Here is a 23,348-nt window from a genome sequence, read left to right as displayed (position 1 = left end):
GCTGCTACATCCCCTAGAAGGAGCCCACTGTAGTCCTCCGTCAGGGTGCCTGCTAAGCTATGAAGCAAGGGCCGGATCCGTTCCAAAGACCCAGGGCAGCCTCCATACACGGTATGGGTGAGGAACGAGAGACTGGATGATTGGTCATCTGGTGTGTCCCTTGGGAAGAGGAGGGACTTGTCTAAAAAGGGGGAAAGGGGAGAGTGTGGATCGTAGCCACGTGTTGGCTGGGTTAGTATGCCAGGCTTCTACTGAGGATGGTCTCAGAGGTTGAGCAGGGAATGAGTGTGGCATGATCAGGGTGTTTTCTGACTGTTTGGAAAAGTCCTAGGACTAGAATGATGAGTCCCCAAGGCCCTTAGCCCCTGACCACTCCCCTATCTCAACTCTCTTATCTCTCTCTTCAGGGCACCGCCTCAGAGCAATGCGGCTGCGCGCAAAAGGGCTTAGGGACTACAATTCCCAGAAACCTTTGAGGCGCATGACTACCCGCCGCCTAGAGTCTCTTTCCCAAGGATTCCTTCCCAACCAGACTAAGCGCCTGCCGCTGAGGCCTCTGGGAAAATGGATTCCGAGAGCAGTGGGGGAGGAGCCCTCGTCGGTATCTTCTTGTGCGCAGGTGCAGGTACAGCCTCGGACAGACCTGAGCGGCGTCCTCTTTGTCGGATCGGACCTGTGGCGTCAGGTGACTGCGGCCCCGGGGACCCAGGCTGCCGAGATGGGGTGGGGGATCTGACCCCCTTCCCGTCCCTGTCCCCCGACCCTGACCTTCCCCCTAAGGTCCTTTTCTCTGGGGGCGACGGGGAAGATGAGCTGACCCCGCCCTGCTACGGACGTCACCTGTTGCCATGACGTCACCGCCACGCCCCCTCTCCTTCCCTCCCCCTCCCCACCCGCCTTGGGCCTGGTCCCGGTCCCTGCCCTCTTCCCAGACAGGGTCCGTCTTCCCCACGTGCGCCCGGGTCCGTGAAGGTGCCGTTGTCAATGTCAGCGTCCATGTCAATATCATGTCAGTGTCCGTGTCAATGTCAGTGACGGCTCCTCTTTGTGTGTGTAGTTCGTGTCCGCATCCCGGGGCCCAGGGCAGCCCCGTGCAGGGCTAGTCCTCACTCAGCGTGTGCTGAGTAAAGTGTCATCATAAGTGTGATTTTATGAATGTGTGAGTGTAGGCCTGTGTGCCAGTGTGGTGTGGTGCCCCCTGGGCATGAGCAGAGACCTTCCCCTGAGTGTCCCGCTTCCTGAACTCCATCCCTCTGCCTGCCCAGTCTGTGTGGGTGTGATGCAAGTAGGTGTCTGCCTAAGGCCACGGTAGGGGGGGGGGAAATCTGACCGTGGGGGTGGGGCTGAGCAGAGCTGTGAGTCTTCTGGCTGGACCGAGGCTACGTCTGTGAGTGAAATGTGTGTGTGTGTCAGAGGGGAGGCCTGGCATGACATATGTGCCTTCGGGTATGATTGTGCAGGTGAGCCAGCTCCAGGAGCTCTGTGGGTGCTTGCTTGAGATCACTCCATCTTAGGAGTTGCTTTCTGTTTTCCAGGGTCTTGACCACATCCTCAGGCCACCTGAAATAGAACTGAGTTTATCGAACTAGCTGCTGGATCCCTTCCACTGACAGAATCCGTGGACTGTCAAGGCCTGGATCCCTGCCGAGAGCCCCAGAGCCAGGCTTCCAGCTAGTGAGACGCTGCTCTAAATATTGGGGATGGCCGTTCCTCTGAACTCCCATGTCCTGGGTCCACAGGAACAAGTCGGACTCCTGAGTTTGAAGGTGATGGATGATATACCTGGGGATGAGGAATTCATCTGTGGAGGAGAGGATCTTGACACAGACTATGATGCCTTCTTCCACGGCCTCACGGATGATCTTGGAGATCCACATGAGAGAGCAGAACAGTTCCTGACCATCATGCTTGGAAACGTGGAGACTTGGATGAAGTTGCAGCATCTGGAGCCCAGTGAGGAGGTTTTAATTCTGCAGGACTCACCAGCCCAGCTGCTTGAGAAGAAAGGTGAGGCCTCATAATTGTAACCACCCACACCTCTAGACCACTTTGTCATGTACCTTTCATCACTATAACGTTTGCAAAGTCTTATGTGTGCACAATCTCTTTGACACTTACAACAGCTATGTGAGGTAGATGTGATTATAATCATCCCCATTCTGCACATTTGAAAACTGAGACTCAGGGAGAGGAACTGACTTGTCTCAGATACCTACTTGCATCACATAGCTAGTTAGTGTCTGAGGCAAAATTTCAACCCAGTTCTTCTTGATTCCAAGTCTAGTACTGTATCCATTATGCCACAGTGCCTACCTTTAGCAGAAAGAGTTTGAGGGGTAGAGATAGAAAAAAAAGTCCAAGGGAAGACTGAGGCAGCCATTTGATATGGTGGGAGAGTATCCTTGGATAGAGGAGGGGAGAGAAAGGATGCTCACCATGGCTTTGGAATGCAATGAGATATTTGAGGTCTCTGCCCCAGGTCCTTATGGCTTTAATGTATACAGTAATGTCTGATGCCTTGTTGGGGAGCATATTATTACTATGGATGGGCTAATTAGACCAGACAGTGTGTTTGCTGTCCTGGTTTTGAATCCATGGTCTATGAATTTGGCTTTTTCTAGATCACCCCTGTGGTTATATTTTATGATTCCTGTGGGGCATATGCTTTTTATCCCCATTTGACAGATGAGAAAACTGAGGCTACATAATGAACTTCACAAGATGTTGGCAGAAGTAGAAAAAAGTCTGGGCCTTCTGACTCAAAGAAGGGGTCCCAGCCCCCTGTAGCCTAACTTGTACCTGTCCTGGAATCTCTTTAACAAACCCCCAGCCTTTGCTTGAAGATTTCATGCAAGGAAGAGTTAGCTCCCCACCTTGCCTGGCAGCCCAGTCCCCTTTGGGAGAGCGCTTGTGCTCACAGTGGTTTTTCCTTCCTATGATCTGTAGCATCTACCTTTTGCTCTTAATTCTGCCCTCTAGTGCCCAAGCAGAACAAGACCAACCAATCAGCAAACATTTTTTAAGCACCTACTAATGTGTCAGGTTCCATCTAAGTGCCAACCTCGCTTCTACCTGGATGCCAGCCCTTCACACTTGAAAATAGCGACCCATAGTGCTCACATCTTTTTTCCAGGCTAAGTAGCCCTAATTCCTTCCACAAGGCTTTTGATGTCATGGACCTTTCTCCATCCCAGTCATCCTTCAATGGATCCTCTCCATCTCTGCAATGTTCTCCCTAAAACTCCTTGTTGTGGTCCCTTCCTCAGGCCATCTGAATTCTCTGACAGTAAAGGGAATGTCTCCTGGAGCTAATTTCTCCAAGAAACCAGAAAGTTAATTCCTCATTTATCCACCCATTCTGCAGGGCAAAGTCTTCACATTTTGGGGTACACACCCCCTAACTCACAGAAGGGTTTGAGGCCCCAATTAGTTATCCTCAACCCAGTTTAGCCTGCCTGCCAAGACAGTTTACCAGGATATGACCACTTATGCATGCTACAGCTTCTTGGAGCCAGAGGTAAGAGTTGGGTGATAGGTGGACACCAAAGGTGGGTAAGCAGCCCGAGTCATGGGGGTGAGCAGAAATCTTTTCCTTCATTAAGTGAAGAGGTGCCTAAGGCATGTTACAGTTTAATTTTAGAATCATTTATTCTTAGAGTTGGGAGACTCCCCAGAGGGCAGCTAGTCCAGGACTTCTTAACCCTTTGGAGGCCCACGAATAGCTTTCAGGAGCCCCAGGAACTTGGAACTTTGTATACTTTGATATGTAATTTATTTTATGCATTTAAATTTTGTAAAGGGCTCCATAGACTTCACCAGATCACCTGCCAAAAGGTCCAGGCCACAGAAAAGGTTAGGAACTCCCTTATCCAGTCGTACCTGCTGTACCATATCCCTGACAGGTGACTGACCCATCTGCCTTGGCCTGTCCTGGTGACAGGCAGCTAATACTCAACCTTGAACGGTTCCCTCCTTCCATTTTTTTTTTTTAAGACTGATTCTCTCTGTCTGGTCCATGCCAGAGGTACAGCCGCCGCTCATGGGTTGAATCCCACTGCCAATCTAAACAGAAGTTTGGACGAGCTCTATTTCCAGCCTTCACCAGGGCACAATACCTTAGGAGCCTGATAGCGCCCCACCCTTCACACATACATGCACTCCCCACCCCGCCTTCCAGGTGCTGACTATATTAGTGCCAGACTTAGTGCCAACACTTGATCCACTTTAGCTCACCTGCATCTCAGAACTCCCAAGCTCAAGTCATGCACCAGCCACAGCCTCCCTGGTTGCAGCAGTGATAGGGTTGTACTACCACATGTTTTTGGCAATTGTAGGGGGCTGTATATGGGTGTTCAGGGAGGACTAGCACCTCTGGTTTGAGGGCTGCTTACCCACCTTTGGTGTCCACCTATCACCCAACTCTTACCTCTGGCTCCAAGAAGCTGTAGCATGCATAAGTGGTCATATCCTGGTAAACTGTCTTGGCAGGCAGGCTAAACTGGGTTGAGGATAACTAATTGGGGCCTCAAACCCTTCTGTGAGTTAGGGGGTGTGTACCCCAAAATGTGAAGACTTTGCCCTGCAGAATGGGTGGATAAGAACAATTTGTTCCAAAGGCCATGGAGGTGGCTGAAACAAATGCTGTGGAGAGGTTAGAGCTCTGTCAGACATGGGAGATGCCAAGTCATCCCCTGCACCCTGGGTCATCACCAGTTGTTCTGACTTTTATCTTGCCTCTGGCCTTTGATGACAGGAAGAGACAACAGTCTGACGACTTTGTGCAGCTCTGCCTCATTTCAATCCAGCTTACCCAGAAATCAAGACATCGCTGGACTTCTTTGAAAACAAAGGACAAACAATAGTCAATGTAGTATAGGATTTTGTTAAACAGAGAGAGGCAAATCCAAGTATAAGGATGGAATGGAGAAGGGAAAACCAAGTGCCCATCTTGGGACGGAGGGTCGATCATTTGGCTAGAATTTAGTCTGTCAAGTGAGCATTTATTAAGTACCTTTTTAGCATTTATTATGTACCAGACAAATGGCTAAATGGTAGGGATACAAAGAAAAGTGAAAGACAGTTAGGGCTCAAGGAGCTCAGTTTATCCACATGGGACACAGGATGAATAGTGACACTGAAGAAAGAAATAGTAAAGACAAGAGGAAGGAGAGGGGAGAGAAGAGGGAGGGGAAATCAAATGAATCTGGTGACTGCCAACTTTGGGGGCTGAGGCACTAGCTGGTGAGCCAGCCAAGTGGAAATGACTGTAGAGCCTTTACAGGGGTGGGGAGGAGGGTCTCAGGCTTGGCAGAGAGAGCAGGACTAGGGTACACGTTGGTTGTGATTGCTGTTTCTCATTTAATTTTCTTTTTATTTTCCAATTCTCTCTTTCCTCCTCCCCCATTCATTGAGAAGGCAAGAAAATAAAAATCTATTATAGATATGTATAGCCATACAAACAAATTCCCCCATTCACCATGTCTTAAAAAAAAGAAAGAAAGAAAAGACCCTCCGAGTCCATGAACTCTCCATTGTGAGTCCTCTAAAACTGTTCTGGGTCGCTGTGTTTTGGGTCAGAGTTGCTGAGCCTTGTGTCAGGCTTCCAAAGTTGATTGTCTTCACACTATGTCGTTAGGACATAGATTGTTTCCCTGCTCTGCTCACTCCCCTCTGTATCAGTTCAGACAGCTCTTCCAAGGCTTTTCCAACCATCCTCCTTCAGGGGTTTCTGCGCAAAGGGAATGGATGAGGCTGCCAGAGGAGAGAGCCCAGAGAAAGGAGGAAAGGGTCTGCAGAGCATGGGGGGCTCTCTCTGTTGAAGAGGGCCTGTGGCCCCATCAAATGTTCTCTTCTCTGGATATAACATGTGCAGTCATTTCAACTAATCTCCCTTTCTATCCATCACCTCCTCTGCCCCAGACACTGTCAGATGCTGAAGATGAAAATGCCACAATCCCTGCCCTCAAGGAGCTTATGTTCTGGCCTCTAGACTGTGGCTTCCATCAGCTCAAGGTGGTCCAACTGGTCAGGCAGGGCCTGCTCAGCACCCACAGCTGCTCAGAGTACTTGGATTTGGTCTGATCAGTGCAGGGGATAACAGAAGGACAGAAATGGGCATGTGCTTCAGGGGATAGGAGGTTTGAGTTCTGGGTTCAAGTCCAAAATCCCACATATATTGACTTTGCCACCAAGTCATGTGACTCCTGCAAATTCTAGGGAGCTCTCACATTACAAACTGCACACATTGAGAGCAGCCTTTGGTGCAGTCCTGGGCTGGAGACAACTGGCAGGGACAGAGCTTCTCCTTTACTCTCCAGGTGGTCACTGCTTCCCAGGCCTGAGTTCTGTCTGCTGTAGCCTCCTGGGGCCACTGGGATGGGGTGGGCACCAAAAGGTCATGGGCCCCCGGGTCCCCACTGGACTAGGGCCAGGCAGTACTGTCTGATTCCATGGCCCCTGTCTTGTCTCCTAGATCTGCTGTGCGAGGACCTTGCCTTTCATGAGGAGTGGAACCCTGAACAGGAGGTGGAAGACATGGCTGCAGAGTTCCTGGCCTCCAGATCCCAGGTGAGGCAGATCTTCCCCAAACCACTGCCTCTGCCCACCCCCTCCTCCTGCAGCACCTTTGCCAGGCCTGGCCCAGGCCAAGGGGATCCAAGTGCCCATCCCCCTTGGGCATATGGGCCAAATTCTCTCCAGGGCCTCCTGCCCTCCCCAGGATCTCTTTCCCTCCTTTGTCCTCCTCAGTCAACAAGCAACAATTCAAACTTTTGCTAAGCCCCTGCCATGTGGCAGGCTCTGTGCTGGGCACTGGGGGCACAAAGGCTAAAACCAAAGGATCCCTGCCTCCATGAGCTTCCATTCCAAGGGCAGGGGGGATGCAGGTACAGAGATGAATAAATGTAAAGAAAATGTGGAGGTGGAGGACTGACTCCAGCAGCTGGGGATCTGGGAAGGCATTGTATGGGAGACAGCCTTGGGAAGACGGGCTCCTTAGAGGTGGAAGTGAGGAAGGAGGACAGGGCAGTTATAGGAGCAGCCTGTATCAAGTCACTCAGTCAGCAAGCACTTATGAAGCACTTGTTGTGTGCCAGGCCCTGTGCCAAGCGAAAACTCAGAAAGTTTACAGGTTTTACAGTCTCATGGAACGGAGGCAGGGAGCAGGGAGGAGGATATGTAAACAACTACATACAAAAGAGATCTAGAGAGGCTAGACTGGGAATTCCAATAGAGGAGAGGCACTGACATTGAGGGAGACCAGAGAAGGTTTCCAGGAAAAGGCGGCGTTTCGGCTGTAACTTGAAGGAAGGAAACCAGGAGGCAGAGAGGAGGGAGAGCACAGCCAGGGGAAATGCCAAGAGTCTGGAATTGGAGGGTCTTGTGCTCAAAGCAGCCAGGAAGCCAGTGTCACTGAACTGCATGCACGTGGGGTGGAGGTGATGAAAGACAACTAGAAAGGCAAGGGGGGCCAAGTGCTAAAGGGCACTGAATGTCAAACAGAGGATTTTATATTTGATCCTGGAGGTGATAGGGAGCCATGGGAGTCTATGGAGGAGAAGAGTGACATGGACAGGTTTGCACTTTAGGAAGGACAGTTTCACAGACATGGGTGACAGAATGTTGTGTCTCCACGCTGGCGATTAGGCTAGTTTGACTGGAACATGTGGTATGTGTACCTAAAGCAGGTAAGGTAGATTAAGGTCAGGTTGGGAGGAACTCCATGGACCAGACATAGCATTTGTGTTTTGTCTTAGATGTGAGAGGGAGCCCTGGGAGCAGGGCAGGACTATAGGGCCCTGAACTTTAGCAGGATCCCTTCCAGCAGCTGTGGGCAGGAGAGAGCCTGGAGGTAGAGACATGCCCTGAGGCCATGGCAATATTTGAGGCAGGAAGTGACAAGGGCCAGGATTTATGTTGTGGTCAAAGTGGAGGGTCATTGTCTGTCCTCACTGCTCTACTGCATAGAAATGGAAGACTCTAAAACTACTCCGCGTATTGGAAAAACTGTCTGCCATATGCGGGAAGACAGGGTTTTAATAGAAATTTGAGGACTAAATGATTGGGCCTTCTTCCTTAGGACTCATAACTTCCTCTGGATGTTGAGGATAGGGATAGAGGCTGTGCCTGGGATTTCCCCAGTATAAGAAACTCCCAGGTGAGGACACTCATTCTCCCAGTGCAGGTCACCACCTTCTGTACAATTTATAATCTTAGAGCTCCCTAGAACACAGAGGAGTCACTTGACTTGGTGGCACAATCATTGGGTGTCAGAGAGTGGACTTGAATCCAGGTCCAAGACCAGCCCTCTCCCCCCTACACCAGGCCTCTTCTCTTGGACTTTAAAGCTTACCACATTCGTGACCCAGATTTCTGCTTTGACCTTAATTTTGCTGTTTGCTGTGGCAGCCAGCTGCCCCCTTCTGCTGTCACCATCCCAAGCCTTGGGACCTGGGTCTTGGGATGGAGTCCCCTCCCCCTGAACGTGCCTGGCTATTTTGTTCCTTGGCTCTGCCATCCTTCCCTGGGTTCACTTGTCATCTCTGGTATCTGATCAGCCAGCCCTCACCAATCACCTTAGCTCCAGCCCCACAATGCCAGCCGCTTGCTGAACCATCCACCTGGCTGTCCTGCCTCATGTTTGCTATGTCCTGTGCATCTCACCTTCTTCTCCTATAACCACTCTAGTCTCACTGCTTCCATTGAGCATGACTCCATCTTCTTTGTTGCACCATCCTTGACTCTCCCCTGGCCCTCACCTGCCCTTCCACTTGGCCGGCTCCTCTTCCTCCTCCACTCAAATCCTGTGTCTGATCCCTCCCCTCTCCAGCCTGTCCCCACAACAGCCAGAATAACCTTTCCATGGCATAGGTGTGATCTTGGCACTCCTCAAGAAGCTTCGGTGGCTCCCAACATCTCTGGGATCCAGTACAAGGCCTCTGAGGTCCCAGGCATCGAAAACCCTTTGTGACTGTCTCCCACCTGCCTGGCTAGCCCCATTTCTCATCCCCTCTCTAGCATTCCCTGCCACGTTGATCTCCTGGTTCTTCCCCCAGCTCAACATTCCATGTCCCATGTCAGGAAGCTATCCCCTGTGCCTGGAATCCACCCCCTTTTCTTTTCTGCCGTGAAGCGTTCTGCTTCTCCTTTGTGGCTCAGCTGAGGCTCCGCCTCTAATGTGAAGCCTTCTCTGGCTGGGAATTCCTTTCCCCACTTTCTCCATTTCCTTTTATTGTGTACAAAGGTGCTCCATCCCCCCTATAGAAGGTAAACCCTTTGAGGGTAGATGTTCAGTTCTCTGTCTCTGAACTCCCACTTCCTGGCCCAGTGACATGTAGTAGGAAAGCACTGGATTGATTTGAAAGTGTCCCTGGCCAGCAATGGCAGGACCAGCTCTGCTCCTGTGGGGTCTCAATGGGCCTGTGCATAGAGAAAGGCAGGGGGAAAGAAGCTGTAAAGGGAGGCCAGAGTCAGCCCATGGAGGGCCTCGCAGGCTAAGAAAGGAAGGCCTAGCCCAGCTGTGTCCTGGGACTTTGGGTCAGTGTCCTTCCTGGGCTATCCCTGCTAGCTGCATTCCAGCATCAGCTGCCCCTTGGATGAGTTCCATCAGAGAGTTTTTAGGCCTTTGGAGATGTTTGGTCTTCTGCCTTAGCCAGCTTGAGCCTCGTCACTGGTTCCACCACTGACATGGTGTTGGGGTGGGGAAGGAGAAGGAAGGTGGAGGATACCACAGGGACGTCTCTTGTATTTCAGGAGCCTGTGACATTCGAGGACGTGGCCGTGGACTTCAGCCAGGAGGAGTGGGGGCAGCTGGAGCCTGCGCAGAAGGACCTCTACAGGGACGTGATGCTGGAGAACTATGAGAATCTGGTCTCCCTGGGTAAGGACAGGGTGGGCAGCACCAGGCCAGGCCAGGATGGGTCCCCAGCACTCAGTGCTTGGAAGGCCTCTTTGTTTCCATGGTTTCTCTAGAGTTCAACTGAGTTTAGTCCTGGGGTTCAAGGATAAGAGTAAAACTAGTGCTTTCATGTTTGCAAAGTGCTTTCTGTATGTACGATCTCATTTGTTTCTTAGGAAGGAGGGAGGTGCTAGCAGTATTCCCATTTTACAGATGGGAAAACTGAGGCTGAGGTAGATGAAGTGATTTTCTCTGGGTCACCCAGTTGGGTAGGGTCCACCTGACTTCAGGCCCAGAGCTCTGTCCACTGCCCTACCTCGCTACCTGCTTTCGGGGACCTTGCTCTCCCATTGGCCTTTGTAGAGTTATGAATGGGAAACTTCCCTATGCTTCTTCAGAGGCTGTTCTCTGACAGATCCTTCTCAGCACAGAGACTCCTTGGAGGCTGGGTCTCCCTCCTCCGGCCACATGTACCCCTGGCTGGCCATCCCCTCCTTCTTGCAGAGTGTTTTGGGTCATCCTCCAGGTCTGCAGACCATAGGCCTGGGAGTGGGGGGCTTGGGGGCAGCACAAACAGCCATGCTCCCATTCTCTAGCTCAGAGTGCCTGGTGTACACCTGGCAGATACTCCCAAGGTTCCTAGGGCTTCCTCCCCTAGGGCGCTGCAAAGGGCAGAATCCTGGGATGTCAGAGTTGGCTGGGACCTCAGAGGCCTTCTGGGCCAGCCTGTCCCTTGGCAGGGGTTCAGCCTGCTCTTGCTTGGAGACCTCTAGGAGAGGAAGCCTGCACCATCTGGGGCAGAGGCCCACCCCGTTGTTGGACAGCATACCTTGTTAGGAAGGTTTTCCTGAAATCGAGTCTCTAAATTTCACCCTGAACTTGGGGGCCAAACAGACCAACAAACACAGTCTGATGTATTTGTACCCCAGACTGCTTGTGTGTGTGTTCCTCCTTTCTTTGCCCACTTCAGATAAGCCCTTTAAATACTTGAAGACTGCTGTCATGACCCCCCACTTTACTGCTCTCCATTTTTTCAGTGGAGCTTTATGACTGATCTCAGGGCCCATCTCTGCTGGGCTGCCCCACTCTGGTCACCCTCCAGCTTATCAGTGTCCTTCCTGAACGGTGGTATAGGAATGGGTGCAGTACTCCTGATGTGTTCTGGCATGGCAGAGTGCTAGGGGACTTTCGCCTTCCTTACCCTGGACCCTGCCCTTCTCTTCCTATAATTCAAGCAACTCTGCTGTTAGGAGATATAGCAGCCAAAAAGCATTTCCCCTGGTGAGAGGGTCCCTGCCATCTCCTCCCTGGAATCTTTGTAGATTAGGATTTCCCATTCTTGCACTCTGCTATCGGAGCTGGAGTCAGGCTTTTAGGATCTGTTTGGAAGTTCAGGTGAGTGCATGGTATGGGGGAAGGGGGGTCTGTCTCTCCTGCCTCATGCATTCCCCCTTGGCAGATCTCAGCTCTGTTCTCTGTACTGGGGCACCAACACAGGAACCTTGCTCATCTTCAGACATGGGCCCCAGACCCCAGCTCCAAGCCTCTGGCTTGGCTCTTTCATTCTCCACCTGGGATCCCCAAGGACTCTAGATCATTCTCCTGTCCCAACAGCCAAGGAATATTAACAAAATGACTACATTAACTTAAGTATATAGCGCTTTCAGGCTTCACAAAATGTTGCCCTTACAACAAACCTGTGAGGTAGGTGGTGTTCAGTATTTTTGTCCCTGTTTTACAAATCAATAAATTTTATAAATCAACAAACAAGATAGTGAAGAGATTCTACTCAAATCGCAATGTTAGAGCCAGAATTTGAACTCAGATCCTCCTGTGCTCCTGGACATAGGGATAAAGTTAGAACATAGCTCCCCCAGCATCCAGGAAACATCAGCCAGGCCCCCAGGCCCTGTCCAATCTTTTAGGACTCTCCTGTTAATTCCAAAAAAGAAATGTCTTAAAAAAGGCCCTGAGTGAATGAATGAATGAGAGTGAGGGAATCGTTTGTTAATCACTTATTACATACAGAGCACTGTGGGCAGAGTCAGGCATACAGATAAGAAGGTAAGCTCACACTCAGATGGGGAGGCAGCCTGTATGGGAGATTTCAGCTACAAGTCAGATGCAAAGGTCCCATGGAGCAAATTGGGTGGGGATGCCTCTTCTTTAACGTCAAACCAAATCTGTTTCTGATGTTGACCATTTAGCAGGGCCAAGGACATTCCCTTCTAGCTTCTTGGGAGCTGTGGCTGCAGCCCATGCGGAGGCAGGTCTAGGCTGCCTCTGCACAGGGGCTGCTTCCCAAGGGGATGGCATCGGGCACTGGGCTAGAAGCCTGGCTGTTCCCGAGGCTTGTGGCCTCAGCACCTCTGGCCGTCTCCACCAGAGTCTTCGGGGAGATGGTGGTGCAGGTGGTGGCATTAGTTTGACTTCCCTGGCACATACTGCCTCTTGTCTCCCTTTCAAGCTGATCCTACTTCCTGTCCTGGGAGTGGCAGTTGGTTGGCAATTGGTGGGGATGGCTAGCCTCTTCCCCGGAGCCAGAAGCAGGACTGGAGGTCTGGGGGGTGCAGCCCCTTCCAAGGCTCTTGGGCCCATCTGCCTGTTGGTGACATTTGGTGTTTCCTTCTCCACAATGATATTCCCCCTCAACGATGGCTCTGGGGGCTGGAATGGAAGCAGATCTAATGGTTTGGGCAATGCTGCTATTCCCAGGGCTCTTGGGTTAAGGGTTCTGGGATGTCTCTCTCTAGGTCTGGTCCAGGTGATGGTGGTGGTTTGATGTGTATGACACAGGCTGCCTCCTGCCTCCCTCAGGGAGCCCTTGGCTCCTTACCTTACAGGGCACCCGGAGGAAAGCAGCCAAGGAGTCTCAAGTGGGTGACGAAGGAGAGAATTAGGCATGGTGAGCCTAGAGAAGAGAAGGCAAGGCAGGAGGGGGTGTGACCAGCCTGCCACGTGGGGGAAGGGCCCCAGACCAGAGCCAGGAGCAAGGGCCACTTTGGGGGTAGAACTGGGAACCTCCACGAAGCTCTTGGAGCAAAGGCTGAAAAGCTACTTGCTGAGGATGTTCTCATGGGGACTGCTTTTGTGTTCTGGCTTGGACCACTCTCAAATCCTGTCCTTTGGGTGCACTCTGCCCTTGTATTCAGGGCCTGGGAGATCACTTCTTACCAGTTTTTCCTGTCTTTTCCCTAGACCCTTTTCCTTCCCCTACATTTTTGCCCATTAGGAAACATTGTTTTTTCAGGCTTTTTCTGGACTCAAACCAACCTCCTAAAAGCAACCCCTCAGGATGTTAATACTGCCCCAAATCCTCTTCCTCAGGGCAGAGACCAGAGGTAGATTTAAGGTGTGTGGGTCCCACCTAGGCCTGGTTCCCCAGTGGACTCATTTCCACAGAGATCTGTTTCTCATGAATGGCTGATAGGTGTATGGATAGGGATTTGATAGGATCCTAAAGAAATGGGGTAAAATTACCCACTATCCCTTATGATCATGCCTTTGGTCTCCCAGAGTCTCCTTTATGGACAGTTTTATCTGTCCTTCAGGGCAGATGGGAAATCTGCCCATTGACAAGTGGCCTCTGGAACTAAAGGTGACCCCAGGATGAGAGGCCTCTGGTCTCTAAATTCTAACTGGCTATGGAGATAGAAACCCCTGGCTCTCTAATTCCCATCTACTCTGGTCCTTCCTGCTCTCCCCTCTCCCACTTCATGGGACCTTAGGGCTTCTAGTAGTAAATGAGTTATTGTTGGGCATTTTTTAAATAAGGTCTCTGGTACATAGCTACCATGGCTAATCTGGGGAGAAGTGATAGGAATTTAATTTTGGGGGTGGCCTTGACCAAGAGACTGAGTGTCACTCAGTCCTGCTTGCACAGAAAGAGTTCCCTTTTCTGGTTTCCATCACCCCCCCCAGGGTTGTCTGTGCTCCCAGAGTTTCCAAGTTACAGCCTTCTCAACTCACCCCCTAAGAATAATCCTGCACATTTTTATGGCCCTGGACCATTTCCAAGGGCCTTCCTCCCATTCTCTCATCTGGTCTTCCCTGGACATTTAGAGAGGGGACCTGGGGCCCTCCTTTCTGCTAGAACCTTCTGTCACATGAGGCATCCACTCACACACAAAGGTCCAGCTGGTTTAATGTCTGGGATAGAATTGATTGAGAGTTAACCCATAAGCTTTTATTAAACATTTATTATGTGCCAGGTACTCTGCTAAGCAATGGGAATTTAAATATAAGCAGAAAGAAAGGTAATCCATAAAAGGAAGCTGAAGATGGGATGGTGGGTGGAAGGGGAGAGATGATGCTCCCTGACCTCCTGGGTCTGGTAGAGAAAGTCCAGAGAGTCAGGAGATCCCGCCTGGAGAGGAACGAAGGTGAAGACGGAGCTCAGGATAAGAGTCTCCTTCCCCACTCTCCCAGCCAGGCCATAATAGCCACCCAGGTGGGATTACTCACTCAGGTGCCAGCAGGCCACCTCTTCACCTGCTAGGACTGTCTAATGGCTCCCAGTGAAGGCTGTTCATGCCCCACAAGAGAAATCCCCATGACACCTCACCTGTTCCAAATCCTGACCTCCATTCTCTGTGGGATCCCTCTAATACTGAACAGTTTAGAGAAGGGGATGCTCCTGTGTGACCTCCCACCAGTCAGATTTGCTTCAGCACCTACTTCTGTCCATGAAGTCTTTCTTATTAGGCTGGAAGGCATGTAACATCTTTGGATCAAGATTCTCAGGTAAAACATCCCTACAGCCCCAGCACCATTGATCAATGGGCCTTTAAATTTAGATAATGGCTGTTGGGGAAACCAAAGGAGAGGCATCAAGCCCCGACTTTACCCAGAGGCCCTTCCCTGATCTGATCTCACTTCTGATCAGCTGACAGGTTTGACCGGCTCCATTTCTGACCTGGGCAGGTTTGTCCCTTCCTAGCCTAGTGGCCTCCTAGCTTCCAGGGGCTTCACCATGTTGATGGCTAATGTAATGCAGACATGGATCAGCTTAGCCCACTGTGCCTCAGAACTCCTACCCCCTGGGATCACAAGAGTGTGCCATTACCCTCAAGAAGTCCCCCCATTCAATCAGTTTCCTTGTGAGGCGACATTAGGCAGACTTCCACTTGCCTTGCTTCCCCAACCATTGAACTTGGACAGCAATTGGAAGAGGCAATGAAACAGATGCCCTTGAGTCACTGGGGGTAGACCTATGCCTAAAGCCAAACCACTCCTGAACCAGAGGACAGTATCTTCAAAGGCAGGAGACCTAAGAGCTAGACCATTGGGCAACCCCTTGGCTGAACTCCAATAAACTCTGTCACTTCTCAAAAAACACTGGAGGGAGGGAAGAAGGAAAAGGTGGAGGGGAAAGGAGGGAGGGACAGAGAGACAGAGAAGGAGAGAGAGATGGAGATGGATGCTCAGAGTAAAGGCAGCCTAGGTCCTCTAGTGTGCTTTCACACACTCTGCATACTTCTGGATAACTACAGGGGAGCCTTTTAAGTCTCTGGCATCAAAATCTATCAGCCAAAGCTTGCCTCAGAACCCACTGAAAGTACTTCCCTTTATTGGTATCTGACCTTCATCTATAGTAGGACATCATTTTTCCCTGTATCTTAGTCAGTGATGGGATTCTTACTTTCCACATGGGAAATGTGGGTTAATTTTTTAGTTTATCTATTTAGTTTTCCCTGGGGAGATTTTCCTCTACATCCTAGGGCTGGGAGCATGTATTTCTATTGGCAGAGATAGAAGGATGCTTCCTTGCCTGCTTAATAGACCAGTCCATTGTCCCTTCTGGACAAGCCTGTCTCCACTGTTCCAAGGATGGTGAACATCTTTTCCTTTCTATAGAGTAAAAGGCACACAGTTTGGCATAGATTAACTGTAGCAACAGTTCCCATGGGTCTTTGCAGGATTTTTTTCCCTGTCATTTTCACAGTAAAGTATTATGCAGACCTAACCTTGACTAAGGATCTCCAACTCTCCTCTCTTCCCTGTTGAGTTTGGTGTGTTTCTGTGCCAAACCACTTATATGTGCATTCCACCCTCCTTTGTCCACTTCAGAAAAGAGTGAGGGTCCTCTGATTCCTCCCACCCCTTTCTCCATTTTTGCATACTTTTCTTACACATTCCAATAGAGAGAAATAGCAAGCTCTATCCCTTTTTTCCTCCATTCTACACTAGTGTATTCCTTTTACCTTCCTTTCTATTTTCCTTCTTAAACACAAGAGAACCAATCCCTCTGTTTTTCTTATTTAACTTTGAAGACATTGAGGTTCTCAAGGGATACTTGTTTCTTCTTCCCCTGTTAGGATGTTAGCACTGCATGTTCCTACAGGTCCTTCTAGTTTCTCAGATACATTTACCTCCTCAGGTTTCTCTGGCCTCATATGTCAATATTCCTCTTCAGCTCTGGTCTTTTGGTCAGGGATGCTTGAATGGCCTCCATTCCATTAAAGGTCTATTTGTGCTCAGTAGAGCAGCCATTCTTAACCTCACTGCCCACCTGCTTGGCATCCAGCTTCTTAATTACATGATGTGCTTGTTGCAAGAGACAAACCCACCCATCTTTTGGTAATCTCCATTACTTTTTGGTTAACTTGTTTTTCTGGAGACATCTCCCAGCTCCAGTCAGTGTGTAGCTAGCTTTCCTTCCTTCTCCTCCCTAAGTACTAGGCTAGAAACTCTTCCAAAAACTTTTTTCTTCCCTAGATCCTCAAGCAGGATTGTGGGCTAGAGACGTTCCATAAGCACATCGAGGGGCACCTGGAGTATTGGAGCTTAGCCCCGCACGTGACAGGTCACGTGTTCTGAAATGCCCAGAGAGATGAAGAAACCTTTCCAGGAACTCCAGTGTCAAAAAAAGGCCCCCCTCACTTTAACAGGGCTGATACAACCTTAGAGAAACAAGCTTCCTGGCAAGTAATGGGGGTCTCTTTTCCCATGAGCAGGACTTGTGGTGTCCGAACCTCATATCATCTATCATTTGGAACAAAAGAAAGAGCCATGGATACTGGATCTCCAGGGAACTGCCAAGACAAAGGTACTAAAAGACACCTGTCCAGGTGAGTGGACATTAGCCAGGTGGCACTTTCTTGGAAGGCTAGCTGGTTATCGAGTGCCAGGGCTTCTTTGGAGATGTTGATCGGGGAGCTATCAGTTAATCAACTCCCTTCTGTGACACACCCCTTTCCCCTCACCCTCCCCTTACCCCTACTCCCTGACCCTGAGATCAGTTCTGTTCTTGTCTGGGAAAGAGTTCCTTCAGTTTCAATGTTTTCTTAAGAGGTTAGTGGTGTCTAATGTTTGCTTGGCTTCTGGCCTCCTGAATTGACCCTGCTTCTTTTTGCTTTCCTGTTTGCTTCATTTTGGATGGCTAGCCCTCCACCTCTGTATACGTCTTGGCCTTCCCATTCCTAACTTTGCTATATCCCTTGTAGTATCTTAACATCTACTTCTGCACTTGAAGGGGTCACAGTTTTGAGGGGTAGGGGTAGGGACTTCCTGCACTGATCACAGCCCCTTCATAACTTGGCCAACAGCCTTCTGGAATTGCTGTGATTGAAAGATTCATCATCACCCAGAGATGCACTGGTGAGAAGGCTCCTCCAGCTCTTGGAGGCTAGTCCTTGGGCAGCCTACCACCAGAGCCTTCCCAGTACCACAGACCTTCCCAGAGGCACACTCAGATGCCACAGTGAGGCAGGCCCAACTTTGGTCATGTTGGTTACCTACTCAGAGCCCTCCCATGGCTCCCTTTAGCCCGGAGGATAAACTCCGATCTCCCCAGCCTCCTCATTAGTCTGGCCTCATCTCCCATTCTCCCTCAGCCAAGCCCTCCATTGGTCTCCCTGCTGTTCCCCTAACATGAATCTTCTGGTCTTCGCCTTTGGTGTGTCCTGGATTCTCTCCAGCCTTCTGGTCACGAACTCCTAGATCCCAGGTGGGAGGATCCTGCTCCAGTCATTCATGTCCTAGAAAAAGAAGTCCTCCTGTCTGCTTTACTATTGTACCCATCCTTCACGGTGGAGGTTCCCCTGTCTCCTGCAGGTGCTCATCCTGAGTCCCCATAGCACTGATGGTTCCCCTGCTGCTCCAAGCCCATGTAGCTGCTTGATAGTTTTCTTTATTTACTCATATTCATGCTGCCTTTGTTTACCTCTGTCCTGTAGAGATGCCTCTGATCCCATCCCTAATCAGAACATAAGCTCTCTACCCCCCCCCCCCCCCCCCCCCCCCCCCCGCCCCCTGCCATGGATTCATTCATTAAACTTGTCTGGCATGTGGAGGTGCTTAATAAATGTGTGTTGATTGGTTGATATGTACCAGTGATTAAGCACTAGCCAATCAACAGGTTTTAAGTGCCTACTGTGTGCCAAGTACTCTACTGGGCCTTGGGAATACAAGAACTTGGACTTTTCCACTTGAAGGACTCCAGGTATGGGCACTATCTCCACTGATTCAGATCACCAGCCCTCCAGCTGCCAGTCTTGTGAGTGACGGTGTTCGTAAACATCTGACATCTGGTGCCCAGCCTTTCTGGGACGAGCCTCTCTGGTCTTGGCTGGCATGAGCCAGCTTTGGTGAGCAGCAAGTAATCTCATCACATTAGAGCTGGAAAGGACCTTAGAGGTCATCTAACCTGACCCCTCATTTTACAGAAGAGGAAGCTGAGTCCCAGGGCAATGAAGTGACCTGCCTAAGGTTACAAAGACAGTCAGTAGCAGAGCTGAGATCTGAACCTATGTGTGTATCCAGCTCTGCTGAATTTCTGCTGCTTCACACCCTTGCCCTGTCTTCATACTCAGCCAGTAATGCTGCTTTAATCTTTCATAATTATGCTTCCAAAAATTAAAGACACCAGAGGTGGCAGAGGATAGAGCACTGAACCTGGAGTCAGGAAACTCATCTTTCTGAGTTCAGATCCAGTCTCAGACACTTTCTAGCTGTGTGGCTTTAGGCAAGTCACTTTACCCTGTTTACCTCAGTTTCCTCATCTGTAAAACGAGTTGGAGAAGGAAATGGCAAAACCAGTCTAGTATCTCTACCAAGAGAACCCTCATTGGGATCATGAAGGGTCAGACATGACTGAAAAATGTCTGAACAAGCTCTTCATTGTCCTTGCCCCAGCTCATCCCCACTTCGGAATAAGACCCAAACTCCATCATAACTTTGGTGTTATTTTGGCAAAGTCTTCATCTGGCTACATTAGAATAGTCAAAGAAGTCATAGTGGATATGGCCTGATCTTTCACAGAAGGGGCCCAGCTGTGGACACGGTGTCTGATAAAGAGGTGCAGAACTGACTGAAAGGGAGCTGGGGGCTACACCTTACTGCAATGGTATTTAACGAGGTGGGAGAGAATATTTTTAAAAAGATCATAGAATTGTTAATTTGGTACATGGTTCAGGCACAACAATGATCATCATCCTCTATTTGTTTGTTAGTCCTACTCATATTTCTTTGCTATTCTATATTTCACTTCAAGAGAATACTATTATCTTTGTGTGTGTCTGTGTGTCCATGTCTGTGTGTGTGTATGTGTGTACGTACTAAAATTCACCAGTGGATGCAAATGTCTTTAACAATAAATATAAGTGATAAAATAAATGGTCGCTTTTGTATCCACTGATTATTTTCTGTATTTTTAGTGAGGTACTGCCACAGTGTTGACTGATTAATGATTTGTAGCCAAATTCTTTTTTTAAAACATAATTGACATATGAAAGTTTGTAAATTTGGCAATTTGTGGAAAGGTTTAGAAGAAGAAAGAGATAAAACTCTAACAGGGGCTAAAAGAAGATTTTTGACATGATCAAAACACAAGAAGGAAATGAAATGAAGAGGATTGATCATTCCTAAGCTGAATAATCAATTTCTGAATGGTCAACAGTTGTAAAAAGGCCATTTGCCAAAATGTGGGGACATGCAACCTTCTGGCTTAATTTAAATGCCTGGCTAACTAAGGGTTAAAGGAGATCCCTCTTGTTAATTTATTGAAAATCTTGCTAAAATTTGTTACACTCTCTTGATCCAATTTGGGTTATAGAAGGTATAAAGGAAGTAATGTTAAGGTGGGAATCTCCAGGACTTGTCTACTGTCTGGAACAAAGAAATTCATAGGAACTGAAGGTCATAGAGCAGATAGGTGATGAGGACAGCTCACATGATGCATTTCTAACAACAATGGGAGACCCTGAAACCAAGGAAATCTCTGCCTCAGCCAGAAGGCCCTTTATAGAATGCCTGCTAGACTAGGATATAGTCCTAGTGTGTGGTCAAATGGAGGCCTAGGGAACAGTGGTCAACGGGGTAACAGGGGTGGGGAACTTGTGGCCTCCAGGCTACATGTGGCCCTCTAGGTCGTCAAGTGTGGCCCTTTGAATCCAAACTTCACTGAACAAATCTTACAACAAGATTCACACATTTTGTGAACAAATTCATAAAATAACATTACAGAGTGTGTAATTAGAATTAAAGTCAAATCCCAACTCTGATCTATATTTTCTCAATCTAGCATTAGCTTCTCTCTGTGTGATCCTCTAACATTGCCTCTATGACCTTGGGTAAGTCACTGAACTTCCCTTGGTCTCAGTTTCCTCACCTGTAAAATGAGGAGGCCTCTGAGGTACCTTCCAACCCTCTGTCTCTTTTCATGCTTGGATTAGCTCTTCTTTCACTTGTCTCTACCACTTAGTCCACTTTCCCCATCTTTTCCTCAAAATGCAGGGCTTCATTTGACATTTGTGAAAGACTCCTCCTACTTAGGCAGTATTTTCAACTTTATTTCTGTTATTGTTATTTCTTTTCTCTCAGCACAAGGGAAAGAGAATGTTTCTGTTTTTCATTTCTTTCAGACCAGAATACCCAAACTGAGATCCAGGCAAAGTCGTCTGCTTCAAAACAAGGCACTTCTGAAGAAGGTTCCCTTCAGGGACCGCTAATGGAAAAGCCCACGAATGGTGATACCTTGAGCTCCATGTTAAGAATAGCCAATCAGTGTGAAGGCAGGTTGAAGAGAAAAAAGAAAAGAAAAAACCAGGAGAAAATCTATGAATGTAATGAGTGCAGAAAAGCCTTCACTCACTTCTCTGCTCTTATTCGGCATCTGAGAATTCACACTGGAGAGAAGCCCTACAAATGCAGTGAATGTGGGAAGACCTTCAGCCAAAGCACATGCCTTACTGTACATCAGAGAATCCATACTGGAGAGAAACCTTATGAATGTGGTGAATGTGGGAAGACCTTTAGTGACAGCTCGACCCTTATGCGACATCGGGTCATTCATAATGTAGAGAAACCGTATCAGTGTCACGAATGTGAGAAGTCCTTTAGTTACTGTTCAGCCCTCATTCGACACCTTCGGATTCACACTGGAGAGAAGCCCTATGAATGTAATGAATGTGGGAAATCCTTCAGCCACAGCACGTGCCTTACACAACATCAGAGAACTCACACTGGAGAGAAGCCCTATGAATGTTATGAATGCGGGAAAGCCTTCAGCCAGAACTCATCTCTTTATTACCATCAGAGGACTCATACTGGAGAGAAACCATATAAATGCAATGAATGTGGGAAAGCCTTCAGTTATCATGCATCGCTCACTCAACATAAGCAAACACACACTGGAGAAAAACCCTATGAATGTAGGGAATGTGGGAAAACCTTCAGTCGAAGCACGTATATTATTGAACATCAGAGAATTCATACTGGAGAGAAACCCTATGAATGTACTGACTGTGGGAGAGCCTTCAGATATTGCTCCGCTCTTACCCAACATCAGAAAATGCACACAGAAGAGAAACCCTATGAATGCCAAGAATGTGGGAGAGGCTTCCATTTCTACTCAGCTCTTATTCAGCATAGGAAAACTCATACTGGAGAGAAGCCCTATGAATGTACCGAATGTGGGAAAGCCTTTATCCGGAGCACCTGCCTTACCCAACATCAAAAAGTTCACACTGGAGAAAAATGCCAAGAAAGCAGTGAGTTGAGGAGAGCCTTTGGCAAAAGCTCAGCCCTTCCTGAAAATCAGAAAATTAAAACTGGAGGGAAATCCTATGAATGTAATGACTGTGGGAAAATCTTTAAGTATTATTCAATCCTTGCTCAACATCAGAAAATTCATACTGGTGAAAAACCTTATGAGTGCAATGAATGTGGGAAGTCCTTTAGCCGGAGCACATGCCTTACCAAACATAATAGAACTCATACAGGGGAGAAACCCTATTTATGCAGTGAATGTGGGAAAGCCTTTAGTCAAAACTCATCTCTTACTGAACATCAGAGAATTCATACTGGAGAGAAACCCTATAAATGCAGTAAATGTGGGAAAGCCTTCAGCCGGAGCACATTCCTTACTCGTCATCAGCAAACTCATACTGGAGAGAAGCCCTATGAGTGTAGTGAATGTGGGAAATCATTCAGTCAGAGGTCATCCCTGTATTACCATCAGAGAACTCACACTGGAGAAAAACCATACGAGTGCTTTGAATGTGGGAAATCCTTCAGCAGGACCACATTCCTTACTCAACATCAGAGGACTCATACTGGAGAAAAACCCTTTGAATGTAGTGAATGTGGGAATACCTTCAGTAGGCGAGCAGCCCTCATCAAGCATCAGAAACTTCATGCTGAAAAGTAATTCTAGGTAAGTAATTCAGACACACTTTGGTAGACGCCCAAATGACAAATTGTCACGGCGGGGGGGGGGGGAATTGAATGATTTTTAAAAAGCCATTTGTACCCTTTGTTTTTCTCTCTCCCTGTAATGCATATTAGTTAGTTGCCTCCTGGCAGTGGTGGTGGTGGTGTTTATCCTTTATTTTTCAAGACGACCAGTGGCATCATGGGGTGATGTCATGACTTGCTTGTGAATTGGCAGATTTGCACAAAATCATCAGCCTCACTCTCTCTTCCCGAGTCATCAGAGTCCAGTGACAAAAAACAAAAGTCAGGATGACCTTCGATGCCTCACCAGGCTCTAAGTTCTCCACAGCACTTGCTTTGGCTACCTTTATGGCCAGTGGAACTAATTGTTCTCATCCACCCATTCCACGGGGGAAAGTCTCCCCTTCATTTGCCAATGGTGTGAGGCCTGTTGGTTACTCTCAACCTGGCTTAGCCCCTCTGCCAAGATGGTTTATCAGGGTGCGGCTGCTGTGTATGCTTCCTGGAGCCACAGGTGAGAGTTGAATGCCAAGTGGACACCAAAAGTGAATGAGCAGCTCTGAAAAGGGCTCAGCATCCCTCACACCAGTGGCCCTAGTGCTCCTTAAACACCCTCTATGCCCCAACACCTCCTATACCCATCACCCTGGTGGTGACCTTCACAGTGAGTCCAGGCAGGGAGTGCTCATCTCTAAAATATCAGTGACCAAAATTTTAACTTCCTTCTCTCCCCCTCCCCAACAGAAAAAAAAGAAAGAAAAAAGAAATCTGTTGACAC

General features: G+C 48.7%; 1 protein-coding gene across 2 annotated transcripts; it reads left to right on the top strand.

The window, feature by feature from the left end:
• The first annotated feature begins 437 nt into the window (after positions 1-437).
• Positions 438-22,550, top strand: LOC140508397 (uncharacterized). 2 transcript variants are annotated; one of them, XM_072616252.1, is made up of 6 exons: positions 438-685; positions 1,536-2,007; positions 6,473-6,567; positions 9,751-9,877; positions 16,852-16,965; positions 20,758-22,550. In XM_072616252.1, exons 2-6 carry the CDS (start codon positions 1,701-1,703, stop codon positions 22,542-22,544), a joined length of 2,430 nt encoding a protein of 809 aa, XP_072472353.1. In that variant the 5' UTR covers positions 438-685; positions 1,536-1,700; the 3' UTR covers positions 22,545-22,550. The 2 variants fall into 2 exon arrangements, with proteins under 2 accessions (XP_072472353.1, XP_072472354.1); XM_072616253.1 differs by lacking the exon at positions 438-685 and adding an exon at positions 786-972.
• Positions 22,551-23,348: the final 798 nt, after the last annotated feature.

The sequence above is a fragment of the Notamacropus eugenii genome, chromosome 5 (genome assembly GCF_028372415.1).
Source record: "Notamacropus eugenii isolate mMacEug1 chromosome 5, mMacEug1.pri_v2, whole genome shotgun sequence".
In the NCBI taxonomy this organism is placed as follows: Eukaryota; Metazoa; Chordata; class Mammalia; order Diprotodontia; family Macropodidae; genus Notamacropus; species Notamacropus eugenii.
The sequence above is the reverse complement of the archived record's forward strand: the minus strand, read 5'-3'. Positions and strand labels throughout refer to the sequence as shown.